Source organism: Muscardinus avellanarius (genome assembly GCF_963383645.1).
Source record: "Muscardinus avellanarius genome assembly, chromosome: 7".
Classification (NCBI taxonomy): Eukaryota; Metazoa; Chordata; class Mammalia; order Rodentia; family Gliridae; genus Muscardinus; species Muscardinus avellanarius.
This window is the reverse complement of record NC_137793.1, coordinates 34756284-34777562: the sequence shown is the minus strand read 5'-3', so window position 1 is coordinate 34777562 and position 21279 is coordinate 34756284. Positions and strand designations below refer to the sequence as shown.

Here is a 21279-nt window from a genome sequence, read left to right as displayed (position 1 = left end):
ATTGTTGCAGAATCCTTAATCCTCCTGGTAATTACCAAGGTTTTTCCTGGAAGTGTGAATCATAATTAAAGTTCATGAACTATGTCTAAAAGAAGGCATCTATATGACCTGGATATATTCAGTATTCCAAGGGAAACTCAGATATTTTTCCATAATAGCTATTTCAGATTGAAACCCGGTACTGATTTATGAAAGGCAGTATTCTGCTGCCATACTTTAGTCTGTGCTCATCATCTATAACATGGTTTCACATTCCCTTTTGCACACACTTGTAATCCCCGCACTTGGGAGGCAGAGACAGGAGGATTGCGTAGGTTAGAAGCCAGCCGCTGGGCTTAAGAGACCCTGTTTGCAAATAAAAAAATATATAAAAAAAAATAGGTGTGGGAGTGTAGCCCGGATTTAGAAGGGTTTCCAGGAATTCCAGTACCACCAAAACAAAACAAAACAAAAACTAATGGTTCTGTAGCCAGTGTCTCTATTTTAAATGGCCTTAGATATTCAAGAACTATCTAAAGGTTTCTCAATGAAAATTTAGTTTATGAAAAAGACATGTTTTTGTGTAATTAAGTTGGTAAAGAGCTGTTATTTGTATGTTGATTTCATCAATTTAAAAATTATGTCATAGTCTGCTTTAAACCATATACAAGGTAATCAGTTTTAAAAAAATCTAAGCTCATTTTCTTTAAACTTATTAGGCTAAAACTAACTTATAATTGGCAATGTCAAATAAGATATTTAAGCCAAAATAAGCATTGTGATGTACTTTTAATTAGTGCCCACTATGTTATACATTTGTGAATTTAAAGGCTATTATTTGTATTATTTATATAACTACTTAAGTCAACATTATAATTACCCAGTCTATACATCAAAATATATTTTTGTGCTTAGTTTGGCACATTGAATGAAATAGTGAGAAAAAAGTTAAAGAATACAGTAGAAATAATTATACCCTTATCCTTGGGTTCATTTAAATTTTTCCCATGGAGTGTTAAGTTTGTTACCTATCCTTACAGAGACATGGGTGAAATATTAAACAAAAATTTTTGAAACGTCAACATAATACAAAAATGCAGGACTATTTATTTTTATGCATCACACCATATTGTATAGAATGCTTCTATAGATCCTTGGATCCATAGAAGTGATGCAGTTCGTGTGAATATTTGTTGTGGTTTTTTAATTACATTTATGAAGAAATGTTTACTATCGTTCATTCTTTCACTTAAATATACACACATAGATACATCTCTCTATATATAGATGTGTATATGTACACATCTATATATATAAATATTTAGTGTGTGTGTGTGTGTGTGTATATATATATATATATATATATACACATATGTATGTATTTACAAATATCTATTATGATCCACTCCTGAGCTTGGCACTGGGTACCTGCAGAGAGCAGACATGATCCTGCCTGTGGATCTATGTAATATATCCCAAGAGCTCTGTCATTCCCATGCATTTCTCATGGCTTACTGAACTGTTGCCCAAATTAAAAGTTAACTGTAAGCATACATGGAATGAAATTCCATTTAGCCTAGAAGTTTTTAGCCCTTTTGGAAGGCAGTGAATACCCATCCCCCTCCTCTGCTAACTCAGGGACTTCCTGTCCATCTTTTCTTTTTATGTGAGTGGGAAGGCCATGGTTGATATTATATTATGGGCCATATCTTGATGTTAAATAAGACACACATCTATGCCACCACTTCTTTCCACCCCCACTAAAGCCATTATACATATGCCAATTCTTTGCAAACTAAACAATCCATCAAACCGAAAGAAAATGATAAGGTACCTCATTCAAGTGAGACTTTCTTCATGATGTCTTTAGTCTGAAATTGACTTAAACAGAGGTAAGACTGGCTTTAGATTTACAATCTTTTCAAACCATTTTAAAGTTGAAGAGTAGTATCACATTTCTGCTAGGTATTTAAGAATCATACTTACCATGCATAAACCATTTAAAGCCTCAATATCCTTAGTTTTATGCTTTACTTGTGTTTGCTCTAGCTTGAACTCTCTGCCTTATTTTTTATCCTATAGGTGCTCCTGTTTCAAGATCAGAATTATGGTCTCCACTATGAATATACCATCCCATCTGACCCCCTTCCAGAGAACCAGAGTGCCAAGGCACCCGAGCCCCTCTTCATGTGGACGCACACAGGCTGGGAAGACTGCGATGCTACGTGCGGAGGAGGTGAAGGATTTTAACACATTTTTCTCCCCCAAATGGAGTTGCTGTTTTCTGAATAGCCATTGATAATTAGACAGATTCAAAATCCCTAGTCTGTAATCCAAAAATCTCTAAAGGATTGGAAGCCGGGTTTTATGACATGGATAGTGGCTAGCCACCTGAACTGCTTTGGACTTAAACTGAAAAAAGCTACTTTAAATTGTTACAAATTTTATATAACATGATTAGTTAGTCACTGTATAGCATAGCATAAATATTAATGCATTTGTTTTTAATACACCAGGCTTTCTAGACTCCATTGAAGATGTTAGGTAAACTTACACACTGCATTACTTCTTTAAAAAAAATTCTCAGTTCCAAAATACATCTGCCCACAAGAATGTAGAGCTGAGTTAGATCAAAGGCTACTTTGACAGAATAGAGTTGAATTTACTTTTATGTTGTCTACTAAATAAAAGTATGTCTAGCCTACATACTTAGGCTAAATATACAAAACATGGGAAGAAAATAACTGAATTTTTCCAATTCATTTGCATGCTAGCTTTTTTAAAATGTCATTATTTTCAATAAATACTGAAGCATTCTGAAATTGTGCTCACATGTTTTGCAGTTTTTGTTTTTTATATTAGAAATTGAGGAGGCAAAAGAACAAAGTTACCTCAGCATTCAATGTGAGGCCAGGAAATAACCTAGCATCAATGTTTCATGATGTTGTTGCCCACAGAACAGTCAGTAGAAGGGCAAGGTTGGATCCCAGGTCACAATTTCTCCAAGTTCGATGTGCATCCGTGAGCATCACCAGCATATTATTTCAGTTCTCACTTCACTTAATAACATTTAGTATAGCTCTTAGATCCTTCTAAGGCTAAAAGGAAAAAATAATCAATATATAAAAATTAAATACACATATGTATGTATAGTATATAATATGACAAGATTTGTGCAAAAAAGTGAACCCATTTATTTTGTTTTCTGTGCAATGAAATTATTGATACCCAGGCAGGTACCAACTACCGGCATGTCTATGGTAGGTTTTAGGGGCAAGTCCTGAGGGAAGAATAGGACTGGCATGTTCAAAAACTAGCACAAAGTCTAACATGGCCTTCCTTTGCTCTGAATGATGTGAAGTGCTTATGAGAAGGTTCAGTAGAGGAGAGACTTATTCTGGCTCATGTCTTAAAAGTTTATTACTGTGAACTGAGCATAATGGTGCACACCTGTAATCCCAGTACGTAGGAGGCTGAGACAAGAGGATCGCAGTCTCAAGGCCCTCGGCAACTTAGACACAGTTTCACAATAAAAAACTGAAAAAGGACTGGGGGTATAACTTGAAGTCTGGTGTTCAGAAAAAAAATATATAAGGCTAGAGATAAGCAGGATATATTAGAATACAGAGACTAGAAGTAGTTAGTGAACTGAGCCTTGGGTACTTACCATTCAGAATTTAGAGATAGGAAGAAGCCAACAACAACGGAAAAAGAGAAGCAGGAGAGAAAGCTCTCCTGTAAGGGAAGTGAAGAAGCTGTTATAAGAAGAGAAGAATGATCAACCGTATCAAAAATTGCTAAGTAAAAATTAATGTAGACTAAGAATCATAACAATTAAATACATTGTATTGTAAACTATACTCTGATATTTGAAACATGTAGGCCAGTACTGACTTTCTAAAGATTTAATTTTAATGACACGTTCACCAAAAAGACTAAGGGGGATGGATTCAAGAGATGAATAGCAGAAAGAAAGGAGAAAGCAGCTCTACCTAACTCTAGAAATGTTGCTAAATGAAGAAAGCAGGGAAGTGTGGCAGTAGCTGGAAAGGAATATGAGTCAAAGAAGTGTGTTCTTGTTTTTAATAAGAAATATTCAACACGGTCGATGTGTATTTTCTAGAATCGAAAACGAGTGATACAAAGAAGAGAGCAGAAATTCACTGAAACAATATCCATGTGGGATGCGGTGGGGGAAGCCGGCCTTAGACAATCTAGATGATCCATCACTAGCCACAAAGGCCACTTTGAGAGAGTGAGGGTGGAAAAGAAGGTGTTGGAGTTTTGGAGAGAGAGGTGTGAAGTGGTCACTTGAGGATGAGGGGGCCAGGTGGGCATGTGTGCTTTGTGTGGGCAGCAGCACTGAGCCACTGATGGTCCACTTGCCATTAATAGTCCCAGATTTGGCATGGCACCAATCCTCACAAGAGAATGTTACCCTCCAGCTACATACAGCACTCAGGTGCTTCTGTGGAATAAGTTTGGGAATTTTCAGGTGAGTATGATAAAATAAGAGCAGAGCACATGATTGACCTAAAGTGGTTTGTAACAAGTTAAAAATGACAGACCATGAACTGTAGCTGTCTAAGGAAGCAAGAAAAGATATGAGGGGCTTAAAGGAGAAAAGGCGACAAGACCCATGGATTATAGGACCTGCTGGGGTTAAAATTTTGAAAAAGAAGAGATGGTAGAAAGTAAAGCTGAAGCCAGGCATGGTGACACATGCTTGTAATCCCAGTACTTGAGAGGCTGAGACAAGAGAGAAAATCACACAGATTCAAAATCAGCCTCAGCTATTTAGTGAGGCTCTCAGCAACTTAGATCCTGATTTCAAATAAAATATAAAATAGGTCTGGGAGTGTAGGATAGAGGGAGAAAGCCCTTGAGCTCCATTCCCAGCACCATAAAAAAAAAGAAAGAAAGTAGAGATGAGATTATGGAACAGATATAGTGATTGGTAAAAAATAAAAAGAGGAGTTACTGGAATAACCAGTGTAAAAACAGTAACACTGGGAGGAGAGAAGGCCAGGAACTGAGAAGATGTGGTACTTGAAGAATTATTTAAATGGATATTTTAATTGTAAAATGTGTCAGGAGCAATATTGGAGATTGTAACAATTAGCCGGGAACCAAAATCTAAGTCAGGATAAAGAATTAATGGGGAGTTGGTGTTTGACCACAAGAACAGTGATATGTTGTATAGTCTGATTCCAAGCTGGTGATTTAGTAGGAGGAAGGGAGAAAGATTTGGTCATAGTAGTGAGGACCAGGGAGACCCAGGTCTCCTTCAAATCCAGAAACTACAAGGGCAAGGACAAGAAAGTGTTCACTTCATTGGAGGTCAGAGAGGAAGCAAGAAACAGTGTCTTCAAGGGAAACATTCAAAGGTGTTGAGGCTTCCAGTAGAGGCCTCTGTCTTAGGGCGTGGAGCTTTGGGGTTTGCAGCTGATGCCTGTAACAAATGACACTCTGGGGCCACCAAAGCAAAGGTAATACCAGGGGCAGGGCAGGGGTGATATTACACAGCACACATTTGGCCCTTAAAGGCTTTGGGGTAATTACAGCAAATAGATTTCAAATCACTCTCTTGAGATACAAAGTGTTATATCATCCTTACCAGAAGGAAATTTTCGGTGGCTTTGTTTCCCACATAACACCTGAGTGGCATTATGCCCCTGTGACGTCAGCTCATCTGTTCTCCCATCCTCTCCTGCTGACAGACACCCTAATTCTTGTTGCTCTGCTCTACTCATTCTTCACTGATGCAAGGGCCTATCTCCCTTGAAGATTTCTGCTTCACATCCTCTATTCAAATATACAACAGAAACCCAAATAGGCACAAACACATTCACAATGAAAATATACCCAGTTACGGATTTTTTCTTTACTATAATTTAGATGAGAATTTTAGTCCTGTCTGTGGTCCACTGACCAGCCCAGGCCCCATGATCACTGTGGGCTCTGGGTAGTGACTGATGCGGAGGCTAATGGCTCACTTTGTCGCAGTGAAAAGTGGTCATTAAAATCTGTTTACATTTGTGCTGGGACAGAGATCAGTGGTGGAGCAGTTACCTAGCAGGCAGGAGGCCCTGGGCTTGATCCGCGGCACTGGAGGGAAAAATCTATTTACATTTAAAAAATCTGGAGGCAAATATTTTCCCAGTTAATTATATTATCCTTACTTTTTTCTTGTAATTGTGATCTAATAATACAAGCTATGTTAGAATTAGTTAAGTATATGAAACTTGTCAGTCTTCAGTTTGAAAAAGCAAATCATCTAGGTTTAAATTGTTTCCCTAAATCATATTGAACACTTCCTAGAATATTTTGGCCAATTTCTAAATCAGATTTCTTTCAACATAATTTCTTTTATTTTTTGTGATACTGGGAATGGAAGCCAGGGGCAGTCTACCTCTGAACTACACCCTCAGCCCTATGCTTCATTCTTTATTTTGTTTTTCTTTTCTTTCTTCCTTTTTTCTTTTCTTTTCTTTTTTTTTTTTTTTTTTTGCAGTACGGGGATGGAATTCAGAGGCATTTTACCTCCAAGCTACACCCCCTATTTTTTTTTTTTTATTCTTTATTTTGAAACCGGAACCGGGTCTCACTGAGTTGCTAAGGGCCTAAGTAGCTGAGGCTGGTCATGAACCAGGATCCTCAGTCTCAGCCTCCAAATGCTGGGATTACAAGAATGCACCACCTCGCTGGGCTCTTATTCTTTATTTTGAAACAAGGTTGCACTGAGTTGCAAAGGGCCTCACTAAGTAACTGAGGCTGTCAGTGTGAACCAGGATCCTCCTGTCCCAGCCTCCCAAATGCTGGGATTACAAGGGTGAACCACCACTCCTGGCTTTAAGTATAATTTCCTAATATCAACACGAAACAGTTGAGGTACAGAGAAACACAGCGCTTCCCCAAGTCGTATGGCCCATGATGGGTGGCTGCAGGGTTAGAGTTTCTGATTCTCAAGCTCCAGGCTTTTCTTCTGCCCAGACAGACTTCAAGGGCAGCTCAGGCAGCTTTAGGTAGAATCTTGCCGCAAAACACAGAATGTCTCCTAGAAACGTGTTCTTTTATTTAAGAGTTGTATTTATTTGTTTCATTTTAAGATTTTAAAATATCCTTACTTTTATTTCAAATGTTTGTTACTCTAAAATACTAATTATATTCAAGTCCTATACTATTTGAGAGTTTGTAGAACTTCTCTCCAGACTCTGTTCCACTGTATTTAGTCAACAGTTTTCAATTATTTCTATGTTAATGGGGCACATGTTGAGTTCAATGCCAAAATATTTCCAAGATTTTGGATATTATTTTCCTTTTTAGTTAATAAATAAGGTAGATAGACAGGATTTCAAGAATCACATCAGTTGTAACTTTGTGTTGTTGACTTTATAGTCAGAAAGAGCTTTGTTATCTTTCAACATCTTCATAAATTAAATTTTAGTATGTTTAAAGCACAGAACATTGGAAACAGATTGATGTTAAGTTGATCTTCAACAGCAAAGGGAAATAATAACAGTGTTATTTTACTTCATAGGAACACATTAAGAGTAAATCAGGCGCATCACAGGGCAGTATAAAGTTTCAATGTTTGACATGTTTTTTTATGAATTCTCTTTTAAGGCATTAGATTGATAGAAGTGGGAAAAAGAAAATCTTTTTTTGGTGCTGGGGATCAAACACAGGCCTTGTGCATACTAGGCAATCACTCTACCATTGAGCTATATCCTAGCAAGAAAAAGAAAATTTAAAAGTGTTTGTATAGTTGAATTTTTACTGTTAATGATATTTCATATCAACACCTCAAATAAGATTGTTTGGTACTGGGAATTGAAACCAGGGGCATTCTACCTATCTCTGAGGGATACCCTAGCCCCTTTTATTTTTTAATTTGAAATTTTAAAATAAATAATAAATTAAATAAATTAAATTTAAAAAATAAAATAATAAATTAAAAAATAAATTAAGTTGCTGAGGCTGGCCTGGAACCTGCAAGTCTCCTGTCTCAGTCTTCCAAGTTCTGGGATCACAGGTGTGTACCACCATACCCAGCTTCAAATAAGTTTTACAATGGTAACTCAAGATCATTTTAATCCACTATGCATTTGTATTAATTTACTAATATAAGTTTTAATAAGATATGAACATTTTCCTTTTTAGAATAAATGTTATCTAAAAATTACTGGTAATCTCAAGTAAACTTTTCCAGCATTGTAATCTATAGATAGTAGCTACAGTATACCTTTCAAATCACATTCTTTTTCAGGTCTAAGAATGTTTCTAGAAAAACTGGAATAGACATACCACTTTTCTCTTAGCATCAGCCATTGATATTAGTCTTTTCCTTTTTCACATAGCTTAAAACATATTTGTGAAAAAGTATTTACTTTGCCTTGGTGTTCTAAAACATCAAACGTATTTGAAATGGATGCTTTAATTTTGTTGTGGCTTTTTAGAAGTATGAATTACTGTGCTACAAAATCTTTTTGACATAAAAGATGTACTTTAAATTTTACTAGCTAAAAAAAAAAGATGTATTTTGAGTGATTGTCTTCAGAAGTATTAACGACATGTCATTTCATTAACTCTAAAGGCTATCTGAGGAGTTACCATTAACCATATTTCTTTGGGATTTATTCTGCCACAGTGAGTAGATTAATAAAATTTTAAAAACCTGAAATGGGGAGGCAAGGATTCAATGACACCTTTTGAAATAAATCAAGAGGTAACCTTGCTTTTAGAGAATCCTAAACAAATAGAATTTGAGAGAAAATAACAATCAGCGTTTCACATTCTTGACATTACTTAGATCCTGTAGCCTACCAGCCTCATGGCCTTGGCTTTGTGCTGCAGGACTAAGTCCATGCACAGATCACACAAAGATATAAGCCTCAGTTCTAAGCTTCAGACAGCCTCCCAGTGTACAGACACCCGTGCCTTTTGAAATATTTTAGGACATATTGGACTTAAGAGGACATTTCTAAGAGTGAATTAGTTCATTTTCCCATTTTAAAAGTACTATGTGCTCTTTTTCCAAAACTAAATGTCATGAACCACAGAAAGTATATCAAAATATATTTTCCATTTTTCCTTAGCATTATTTTTTCTTTATAATTTATGTCCTGCTTTGTTTCCCTAGCAGAATAGAGACATTTTTATATTACCATAAACCCTTTACAAGCTCGATGATATCTAAATGGTGATCCATAAATTGGATTTGCCATAGATTACTATTCCCATAATCGATCATAGTTTTTTTGCAAATGACTTTTTCATCATTCAAGGAAATGCAGTGTTGAGAGGAACTTCTTCCTACGAACATCACTGAGGGATTAAATTGCATGCTGATGTTTTATTCATTCATCCCTTTCCCAGAACTGCCTGTTCACCCACTATTGCTGGATAATCCACAAATGAATGTTTTCTGCTTTCAGAGAACTCACTGGCCACTAGTAATGATCAGATAATACTAAAATCACCATGTGGAGTAATAAGATATAGAAATCCTTTCAAGGATAAGCATGGGTGCAAAGGCCCTGGAGTGAGTGAGAATGTTTATGATCAGGGGATTGGGAAGTGATTTGACCATAAAAATAGGAGAAAAGGTCAGTTCATGAAGGTCCCTGACAGTGATGCTAGTACTTGAGTGAAATTTAACTTGAAAGTTCTCAAGTTAGCCAACATGCTCCTATTAAAATGTTGCATGCATAAAATAAGAAAATGAGATTGGATTGGATATGAGCTTTATAAACAATGTGAAACAATTTTTATTAAAATTAAAAAATGAAATATTTTAATACCACACTCAAAGCCTGAGGGAAATGTTTTATGGAAATATAGACTATATGATCAAGACATAGATGGAATGGCATGAGTTTGGAAAGTTGTTTTAGTTTTAAAAATGTGTGCATAAGCCAGGCACAGTGGGCAGCTGAGACAGGAGGATCACAGATTGGAGACCAGTGCATGTTAAATTAGGAAGACCCTGTTTGAAAATTAAAAAAAAAATTAAAGGCTTTGGGTATAGCTCAGTGGTAAAGCACCCTTGGGCTCAATTTCCAAACACACACACACACACACACACACACACACACACACACGTGTGTGTGTGTGTGTGCATAAAGAATAATCAACATTTTACTTTTTTTCATACAACATATATCTTTAAGTTTATATTGGCTGGTTAAAAATACATAGTGAGAATCTGACAGCTAGGGAAATAAGGTACCCTATAACTATAATAAATTGCTCTTTAGAAAAGAGTAAAAACACCCATTGGTATTTTGTAATTGAGGAGGAAATACTATTCAAGTATTGTCTTCAGGCGTGTACAATGGAGACCACAGGAGAATGCTCCTTACATAGGAAGGACTAGAAAAAAATCGTTAACTTTATGTGATAAAGTTTGTTTCTCACAACTTTGCCAAGTCAAGGACAAATAAAAACAAGATGTAAAAAAAAAATCATTAAAATGGGACATCCAATCTTAAGAGTGTCTTGGAGCAGATAGCAAAAGAAATCACTCCATTGGCTATTATAGTCTATTATAGTTGTGTAATATGTACCCTGGAAATTCCAATTAAAATGACTTAAGTGATCTATTTTATAGGTCAAATAAGAACTCAGGATATAAAAATCAAAATAAATTTAATTCCAGTAGTAAGTTGATGTGTTTAGATGTGCCCTGGAATGATTTGCTCTTTATGGAAAATGTTAGAACACTAGAATGTAGACAGTGAGATTTTAAATACGAGAGACTTTATACTTTCTTTCTTGTGGTACTGGGGGTGGAACCCAGAAGCTTTTCTACCTCCAGGCTATATTCCCAGACCTAGTTTTTATACTTTATTTGGAAACAGGGTCTCACTAAGTTGCTGAGAGCCTCACTCAGTAGCTGAGGCTGGCTTCGAACCTGTGCGATCCTCCTGTCTCAGCCTCCCAAGCACGAGGATTACAAGCGTATACCACCATGCCTATCAAGATTTTATACTTTTATATTTTACATATTCCTAAGTTTTTAAAATCCTTCATCTTAATTAATGTATATCTAATAAAAATTTAAAAGAAAACTATAAAGAATAGCGCATATGTATGTGTGTACGCGCACGCACGCGTGTGTGTGTGTGTGTGTGTGTGTGTGTGTGTGTGTGTGTGTGTGTAGTCTCTCCTATGCTCCACAATTTTATCTAAAAATTTGGAATGTCTGATCATATACAATTTCAATTATGCAAATTGAAACACTGAACCTACACCCAAGTATATGTCTCTGAAATTATGATGCAAGTCAAGAAATGCGATCCACCTGGATAGACAATAATTTTATTTTAAAATATCCATTTTGTGGGTTCAATACATAATAAAGTCAACTTCTGTGTAAGGCTAGATAACAAGGCTCACTCAATGTAATGTCTTCTCTGTCATATGTATTCAGAGCACAAGGGATCAGCAAATGAAAATGAACCTTTCTTTTAAAATTCTGCCCCAAATTTGGTAAAGAGATTACTATATAGTGATTATTTTACTTATAATTATATTGAATATATTCCAACAAGTTTCCCCAGACTGATTTGCTAAGAATGACCCAGAGGTGACGTCAGTTACCATAAAGCAAGTGACGCGCTGCTGCCAGCTTGTGGCTACTATTGGCTCAGAAGCAAGGACCGTGTTGTCATCAACGTCTGTCTGTCCATGGGCTCCACAGTATTGAATGCACTGGAGTAGATACCACTATTAGGGGCTAATATGGAAGTTTTCTCTGCTGTCTGGGACATAAAAATATATTGTTAAAAATCAAACAATAACATTTCCATATGGCTTTAAGATCTTAGTTGTATTGTCATAGGTATAGTCTATCTACAGCTAAGCAAAACATTTCCTCCTAATTCTATTGTTTTTGTTTAATGAAATAAACAAATAAGAAAAACGTAAGGCCAAGCTTCTCCTAACTGCCAAAAAAAAGAAAAAAAAGTATGAGATAAGCTTCCTTGCTACAGTGGAAATGGCCTCATTCATTCTCACAGGCCTTCAACTTAAGAGTGCCATAAAGGTGCTCTCAAAACTGATGCTGATGCCCACATCTCATTGGGTATATTAAGACTTACACTTAAAAAACTTTGGGGGATCGGAGGTATAGCTCAGTGGTAGAGCACTCGGCCTGCATGAATTCAGTCCTAGTACTGGGAAAGAAAAAATTGTATATAGTTTAATATGTTTGCTCCAGTCTAACATTACCAAGGCTAGATGTCTTCGGAGGGGGAAAAAATGCAGTATGATTAGCCCTGAGTTATTTTTTTGTGACTACAATTATGTTCAGCAAAGCCTTTCTGGATTACATACATTTATCACCCTTTTTTGTACTCTAGTTGGCAAAGAGTCATTATTTAAATGACTTTCAGCAACTATATTCTCAAAGAGTGTCATAACTATGATGGCTTTAAATTAAATTTTAAAACTAATATTTATATTTCATAAGAGTTACCTTTATTTTCATAGTACTTTTAGTATGCATCACCATAAAGTAGAACTAATATTTATACATACTATCATATTGAAACTTGCATAAAATCTATTTAATATGTATAAATGTATACACAAATGAGTGCCTGAATCATAGGAAACTAAAAGGAAGTTGACTAAGACTCTGTCCCAGATTTTTACATTTAGTTAACTCCTAACTTGTGAGGCCTGTTTTTCTTTTTCTTTTTCTTCTTCCTTTCATTTTTTTTTTTTTATACTAGAAACAGGTTCTCACTAATTTGCTGAGGGCCCAGATAAGTTTTTGAGGCTGGCCCTCGGAACCTGCTATCCTCCTATCTCAATTACTGTAATCCTGTAATCTCCGTCCCAAGTATAGAGATTTAAGGTGTGCATCACCATGCCCAGCTGAGGCCTGTTTTCTTTATGTAAAAAAAAATAAATAAGCCTAAGTTGTTTTTTGCCTCTTTAACATTTGATTTGACAGTTATTTGACATTGTGGGTATTGAGCACTACTAAGATTAAGTCTAATGCCACGCCTGCCTTTCTTGCTCTGGTAAGGAATGGCCTGGACAGTTCCACACAGTAACCTGAGTAGGAAAGGTTGTCTTTCCTCTGCAAGCTTGCATCAGCTCACCTCGCTTCCTGAGCTTCACTGGGCAGATACGACCTCTGACAGGGTAGCTGTTGGCTTTCAGGGAGATGGTTTATACTTGAAGTCTCTGGCCAAGGGATTGCAATCCAGTTATACTCCATCTGCCAAGCCAGGCACCCTCAGGCCTATTTATTTATTTATTTATTTACTCGATTATTTATTTATTTATTTATTTATTTATTTATTTATTTATTTTGAAACAGTCTTGCTAAATTGCAAAGGGCCTAAATTGCTGGGACTGGCTTCGAACCTACAATCCTCCTGTCTCAGCCTCCCAAGTTCTGGGATTACAGTTGTGCACCACCATATCTGGCAGTGGAGAAGCGGTTTTCTAATTCAGTTCACCTGAAGGACTTGCGTTTTCATAATTTATCCATCTGAAGGTCACCATTTAACCTGTAGCTGAAGGTCTGCTTCAAGGCCCTTGCATCATGGCCCACAGATGCACACTTTAGAATGCCAGGGCGCGCTTCCTCCCTCTCCAGGGAAGGGCTAGTGACCCGCCTCACACTCTTGTCTGCACTGAGTTCCCAGAGACTTTATTGCATTCCACCAGAATCACAAGATTCTTCAGAAAGTGAATAATTTGGACAACACTGTGCTACCCCTCTTGACAGAAAGAACTAAATGTCTATATTATCTCCTAACATGATATATAATAATCTCAGATATAATGGTTGGTTAATACACCCATGTCATGTAGATGTCAATGTGTTTGAAGACTATGAATTGCACTCACAGGCTATGCTCATTGTCGTTGATATGGAATTAGGGGAAAGATCCTGAATCATACCTGGCCTTTTGTCTTCTGCCTGGCCACCCCATTTTCTTTTCCCATCCTCTTTGAAATCTGAGTGAAAAATACTTAACAGAATTAAAGTGGCTTTCACTCTGTTTTCCTCCTCCCCCCTCCACCCCAAGGCCAACCTCCCCTGTTGACTGACAGAGGGACCTCTGTGGCGCCAGCCAAGCCTTCCTGTTTGGCAGGACCAACAAAAATGTTCTGAGCTTCCTAATTACCTCTGGATGAGAGTCATAGGACCCTAACTAACGGGCCTTTAGATTGTGACCCACAGGACTTGTGATTTCTTCTTAATCCTTTATGACCCATCTGACTTTAAATTACTGGCTGATTTAATTACTTTATAATGTCAAACAATGCATTAAAATGGATTATTATATCTTATACCGATGCTTATCTTTCTTTACTCTCAGGAACACTGAAGACTTTTATAGAGAAACAGAAAACAGCACATATTTACTAGAGTTTTTAAGTCAGCGAGGAAAGTTTTCTCAAGGAAGTGTGTTTATGGGGCTATAAACAAAAGGAACACAGCATACAAGTCATTTTTACTTCCTATAACCAGACTTTACCATAGCACAGAAAGTATAACAGTGAGTTTTCTGAAATCTGGTGAAAGATAATAAGTCTGCTGTTTTTTCTTAGAGAAGATGGCAATCATTTGGGAATACAGGTCTGAGTTATACTCAGTCAGTTTGCTTCTCTACACAGCGCTGGTGCCATTCAACAGGAGATGTGGTGTGCACACATATGTATGTGCCTACTCATGTGTTTCCAGAAAGATAGCCCATCAGGGCAGGTGGACTCCTAATGTTTATGCATGTGCAATTTTCAACCATTTCATACTAAAAGATGGCCACAGATCATCACAACTAACAATCTATTAAACTCCTGTCAACTTACATTGCCACTGTCACTTGCCATTTGCTCCCCAAGGAGAAGACATTTCTTAAGCCTGCAGATATATTTGTTACTTAAATTGTAAATTCTCTCATTTTCATGGATGCAACCTAACACTTGATTAAAATATCTATGAAAATTGTAGGCCCATGAACATCCCCTACATCCATTTCATAAAGATCTATAGTAACATTCATTTATATGTTTATTTGCACTTTTTAGGAGAGAGGAAGACAACGGTGTCCTGCACAAAAATCATGAGCAAAAATATCAGCATTGTGGATAACAAGAAATGCAAATACTTAACCAAACCAGAAGCACAGATTCGAAAGTGCAATGAGCAGCCCTGTCAAACACGGTAACCCTGTCCCAGCTGTCACTAAAGGGTCATCTGAATAATATGATGCTGCCCTCTAAACATACTCAGAACGTTATTCAAATCATATTTTCTTAGAAATGTTACAAAAACAGATGTACCAAAATATTAACCTTTATTAAACTCAATGTCTAAGAAAGTACAGCTCAGATAGTCAACTTTGACTATTTTATTCACAGTGTGAAAACACCATTTACCTGGGCAAGGGTGGGTACCCAAGAAGTAATACTATTATTGTAGGCCATATCTTCAGAATTCTGGCTATCTAGTTGAATTTAGCTTCTGAATTCTCAGAAATGATGTCAGAACTTGCTAAGAGTTAAATAGAGCATGGCAGGACTGGCCAGGACCCCAACCTCGCCAGAAAAATGGGCAACGCCATCCTCCTGGTTCCTGTGGCTAGCTCCTCATGTCCTTGCTCAGGTCCCAGTGCAGACTTCCTGATTCCGGATCTCTGACCATCAGATTCCTCACCTGATCCCCACTGAGGGGACAAGCAACAATGCTGAGAGGTTCAAGGTGAAGTAGAAAAGAAAGGAAGCCATGCTTTGGTGACAGGAAGATGAAGCAGAGACTAATGAGTGGATCCTGAGCATGATTTCAGGATGGCCTAGCAACAAGGCTGTGTTACCCTGCCTGCATCCTCAGGCCTCCTAAAAATCCACATGCCTATAGCCGGGCGTGGTGGCACACGCTTGTAATCCCCGCGCTTGGGAGGTAGAGACAGGAGGATGGCGCAGGTTCAAAGCCAGCCTTGTTGGCTTAAGAGACCCTGTTTCCAAATAAAAATATAAAAAATAGGTCTGGGAGTGTAGCCCAGAGGTAGAAGAGCTCCCAGTAACTCCAGTATCACACATACACACACGCGCGCGCACACACACACACACACACACACAAATCCACATGCCTATAATAATAAATAATGCTGAGTTCCAGTGAAACTCAGCCCTAGTGTTTAAAATGGCCTAATATTTTTTGTGAAGGGGGATGATAAAAGAATGTGAGGCTGGGTTTATATCTCCAAAATCTGACACTCAGGGATTTGTTGAGGCTGAGAGTTAGGCATAGCTGTGAGTTCCTGGGAGTCAAATAGAGAATGGGCCTTTCCTGCACAAGAGCTTCTTCAACAGAACCATGGTGGATGTGTACAGTCCACCAATATGATATGCAATGAATTTGTGACTTTGTAGCCCTTTATAACTAGTATAATCTTCTCCATGACCTCCCGCCTCAATGAGTCAACAAGGGAGAAAGAGTTGGAAGACCCACAGCTCCCGTCAGCCGTGTTTGTGCGTTGTCTTCTGTGCCCTCTGGAAAGGAGCGCATCCGAGCAGGTGCTCAGTTATGGCTTCCCTGCTCCCTGGCTGCCTCCCTCACTTCTTTCAATCCAGAGTCATCTCAACTTCTGCCTCACTGTAAAACACAGTTATTAAGCCTTCCAGAGCTGATTTATGCCTTGTTATTGGAAAGGTAAAAGATTTTGGAAAATACTTTCTTCAGTTACCACATCAAAATTTCAAGGCTTGCTTTGCTGTAGATTCAACATATTTAAGAGATCAAAATTTGAGTAATAGCTGGGCGTGGTGGCGTACGCTTGTAATCCCCGCGCTTGGGAGGTGGAGACAGGAGGATCACTCAGGTTCGAAGCCAGCCACACTGGCTTAAGAGACCCTCTTTCCAAATAAAAAAATATAAAATAGGTCTGGGAGTGTAGCCCGGAGGTAGAAGGGCTTCCAGGAACCCCAGTACCACCAAAAAAAAAAAAGTTGAGTATCAGTGTTCCCTTTATCATTGTGCTAACAATCCTGCCCCCTGAAAATATGTGCTTCTAAAGGAATAAGAGAGAAGAAAGGATATGTAAAAGAAAAACCACGCTAATGTGTTTTCAATAACGCCTTGCACATTGTAGCATCCTGAAGCCATGATTTCAGCCTGACTCCACAGTACATGATGTAGTGAAGCCCCTTTATAATGCAGGGTAGTACTCAGATAGTTTACCTGGGCGATGGCTATTGCCAACAAACAGGTCCTTCCATCTTTCCCATTCAGTTCTGGATGGGAATGTAATCAGAATTTTAGTTTTTATCCTGTTAGCTAAAGAATCTGGATCATCAGAGTTCCCACTAATCCTAAGAATTGTCTTTCTCTTCTCCTATCTCTTTTAACAGCTATTAAAATGTTGAATTATGTTGTGGACCATTTATTAAAATACTTCAAAACACCACTGGTTTTATGTATCATGTAATTTTTTTGTTTGATGAAAGAGCAGCAGCTTTTTCTAATACATCAGGCATTTTGCCTCAGCTAGATTTGAGGACCAGAGCATCTTAGTCACCTCCTAACTTGGTCTGTGAAAGATCAGAGTATACCAAGAATTCCACTCACTGTTCCCTCACCAACCTCAGCTATCTTGGGGGAAGATATTTCCCCCCTGATAATAACTGGGGGAGAAAGAACAACTTTTAAAAGTTAATGTATCTCTGAATGATAAATTTTTGCAACTGGAGACAGGAAGATCTTTTCTTTTCTTAGGGATTATTATCTTCCATCCTTTGGAAAGGAAGACAGTATATTTTGAACCAGTGAGGATTGCCAAAATTGTGGAAAGTCAGAAATGGACATGGGCAATTATTAAGGATCATCACAGCAAAACGTTTGTTGACAGAGCAAATCCTTTATTTCTCCTGATTTTTCTCCTTCTGTACCCTAGAAATCAGCACACAAATTTCCATTCACATTTATTTTTAAAAAGCTACCAAATGACTTAATGTAACTTCTGTGCCAAATATAAAATAGTTTGACACATCTGGGGGCCAATGACACATACCTGTAATCCTAATATAATCGCAGTATGTGGAAGGTTGAGATATACATGGTGACTTAGCAAGAGAGACCCTGTTTCAAAATAAAAAGGGGTATGGTTGTATCTTGGAGGGAAAGCGTCCCAGTAATAAATTAATTAAGTAATTAATTTAACTGACAGTATAGTAAATAGCTTTGTGAGAAGAAGGTGTCTTCAAATATAGAAATGGGGTTATTCCAAATTAGATGAATTTTAAAATTCAAAACTGTTTTATAATTAGGGTACAGATTACATTGTACTTCTTGGTTTTGAACCATTTTCAAGGCTTAGAAAAAAGTAACTTTTTATCAATATATTAAAGATCTTGAAATCTTTGCTTATTTTTAAAATATAAGGTTCCATGAAATTTCAAATACTTCTCTTTTGAGTAGTATTTTGGGGTTCTGCAGATGAAGGAAAAGATACATAGATCAATTTAAATGGCAAATATTTTTAAAATAAACTTGTATACAAATATAGAGCAAAAACTAAAGTAAATTTGGAGGATAAATATTCGCTCGAGGCAAAATCCACTAGTGACTCATATTCATGTATGATAGGCCAAAGAACACAGACTTTGTAAGAGTCAGTCCTGGACTACAAATGTTATTATAAAATTGTCCTTATTCAGAAATAGACAGATAAAGCCATGTAGAACTATAGCACTGTATAAATGAGAAAACTAGGTTGTATTAAGATATAACTCTTCAAAATGTGGATCATTATCAGGATAGCTAAATTTGGAATAATTGAGACTGTTTCTATAAAACAGAGAAACCTAAATTTTATTATTTCTTGGCCTGCAATGAGGCAGAACATCATAGCAGAAGGTTGGGGAGTGGAGCACTTCACCTCACGTGGCCAAGAAGCAGGAGAAAGAGGTGAAAACTGCCAAGGACATGCCCCAGCCATCCACCTCCCCTGGCCAGGTTCTGCTTCTCAGTAGCAACACAGACTGGTCACAGTAGTGACCAAGACCGTAGCAATGGGCCTTTGGCAAAAGCTTTAGATCCAAGCCCTAATGTCATGCTTGAACAATGTCTGCCGCGTAGTTGCTTAGTGGTACCTAAGTGGTACCTCGTGCTGTGTTGAATTCTTCCCAGCAGCCTAAAGCTGTGCCAAGATGCCTGTACTGTTCATCTCACCTCCTCTCAATCCTGGGCTCTGTATCACTTCATACCCCAAGAATCCAGGCGAGCACAGTATAATCAAGTGTTTTGAGAGGAGACTATTCTGCCATAGGTCTTGATTCCTTCTTGAAATAAATTGGGGAAATATTTAAAGTAGTAGTCCTTAGGGTGAGTCCCCATTCATTAGAAATGAAAGAGATTACTCCTGAATACTAATGGTTTTATACTCAAGGTTACCTCAGTGGGCTCTGATTGGCACAAACTGATATAGTTTGACCTTTCCATAAGAACAAGGAGCCTTAGAGATAAGAAGTACAGAGCATTGGCGGCAATAGAAAACACAGGCATCTTGTGGAAAAAGACACAAAGTTAATGTAACTTCTGTTAACTCCAGCTGTGTTAGCTTAGTGGTTGGTAGATTAACTGTTGGTAGTGACTCTGGCTTTACTTCCAGGTGGATGATGACAGAATGGACCTCATGCTCACGAACTTGTGGAAAAGGGATGCAGAGCAGACAGGTGGCCTGTACACAGCAACTAAGCAATGGAACTCTAATCAGAGCCCGGGAGCGGGACTGCGCGGGGCCTAAGCCTGCCACCGCCCAGCGCTGTGAAGGCCAGGACTGCATGACCGTGTGGGAGGCTGGAGTGTGGTCCGAGGTGCAGCATACACCCCATTTCTTTCCTATTCCTCTTCTAGAACTTAGCTTACACAAAGTCATATTTCATCAGGTCCAGAATCTCTGCCTGGCAGTTGATATTTTTAATGTTATCAATTTTACTGATAACAAAAGGAATGTACACAAATAAATTTGAAAACAGAGAAGGGAAAATTTGCTCATTATTTTACACAAATATATTAACATAATCAGCAGCAAATTTTTATTCATTTAGAATTTGGCTTTTTCATTTACCTACTGTGAATATTCTCCTGAATAGATGGGCACACATTAAAATATATATTTGACTCGTTTCATGTCTATGAACATTAAAAAGGGAAAGAAGAAAGGAATAAATATTTAGCAATTATTTTATGTGCTGAGTGTTTTTATTTCTTTTTTTTTTATTGGTGCACTGTATTCATACATCATAGTGGGATACAAACATTTGTAGACATACATGCACACATTGCCCAGTCAGTCCCCACCCGACCCCCACCCCATTCTTTCCCCATCCCTCCTTCCCATGCTTGGCTTAGTGGTTGACATCTAGTATTATAGCACTTTATCCAAAATTAAAAATGATAATTTCAAATAACAGTTTCATTTGTCTGATACCAAGCTTTTGATGACTTAAAGATAACATTTCAATATTTCTTTTTGCTTTCTTTCTTACCAGAGAATATATTTTTTTCCATTTTTTTAGGTGAAACTATCATATATTTATATATTTATTTTTCAGAAAAAAAATCTATCCTAATATGGAATATAGACTCTAGATACCCAAAATGATCTTGAAAAAGAACAAAGCTAGAAGATATATATTTTCTGATTTCAAACCATATAAAGCTACAATAATTGAAACAGTGTAGTACTGTTCTAAAGGCAGAAATATAAACCATTGGAGTTAAATAAAAGCCTAGAGCTAAATTCTTCCCTATATTGTCAAGTTATTTTTGACAAGGTTTCCACGAACATTTGGTGGTGGAAATAATAATCTTTTAACTAAATATTGTTGAAACATAATAATTACATGGAAAAGAATAAAATTGGACCCTTACCTAATCCCATATACAAATATTAACTCAAAATAGATAAAAGACCTAAATATAAATCTTAAGACTATAAACTTTTAGAAGAAAATCTGGGTCATAAAACCTCTCAACATTGAAATTGGCAGTGATTTCTTGGATATGATTTCAATGGCACAGGCAACAGAAAAGTATAGAAACTCCCTAAAAAATAAAAAAAAATTGTATATCCAAAGACAATGTAAACAGAGTTAAAAGTTACTAATAGAATGGGATAAAATATTTCTAAATGCTATATCTGAAGGTATATTAATATTCCAACTAGAAATCCTAAAAATTAACAACAATAAAGGCAAACAATACCATTTAGAGATAGGTAAAAGACTAACATAAATAATGAATCTCCACAGATAACCAATCTTAGTTGT

General features: G+C 37.2%; 1 protein-coding gene across 1 annotated transcript in view; it reads left to right on the top strand.

The window, feature by feature from the left end:
- Positions 1-21279, top strand: part of ADAMTS19 (ADAM metallopeptidase with thrombospondin type 1 motif 19) — a gene marked incomplete at both ends in the record, with an annotated part of 271867 nt that overhangs the window by 214281 nt on the left and 36307 nt on the right. Inside the window, 3 exons of the mRNA XM_080698493.1 lie at positions 2062-2215; positions 15037-15172; positions 19617-19821. Coding sequence (XP_080554619.1) covers positions 2062-2215; positions 15037-15172; positions 19617-19821 — 495 coding nt within the window. The remainder of the gene's footprint in view (positions 1-2061; positions 2216-15036; positions 15173-19616; positions 19822-21279) is intronic.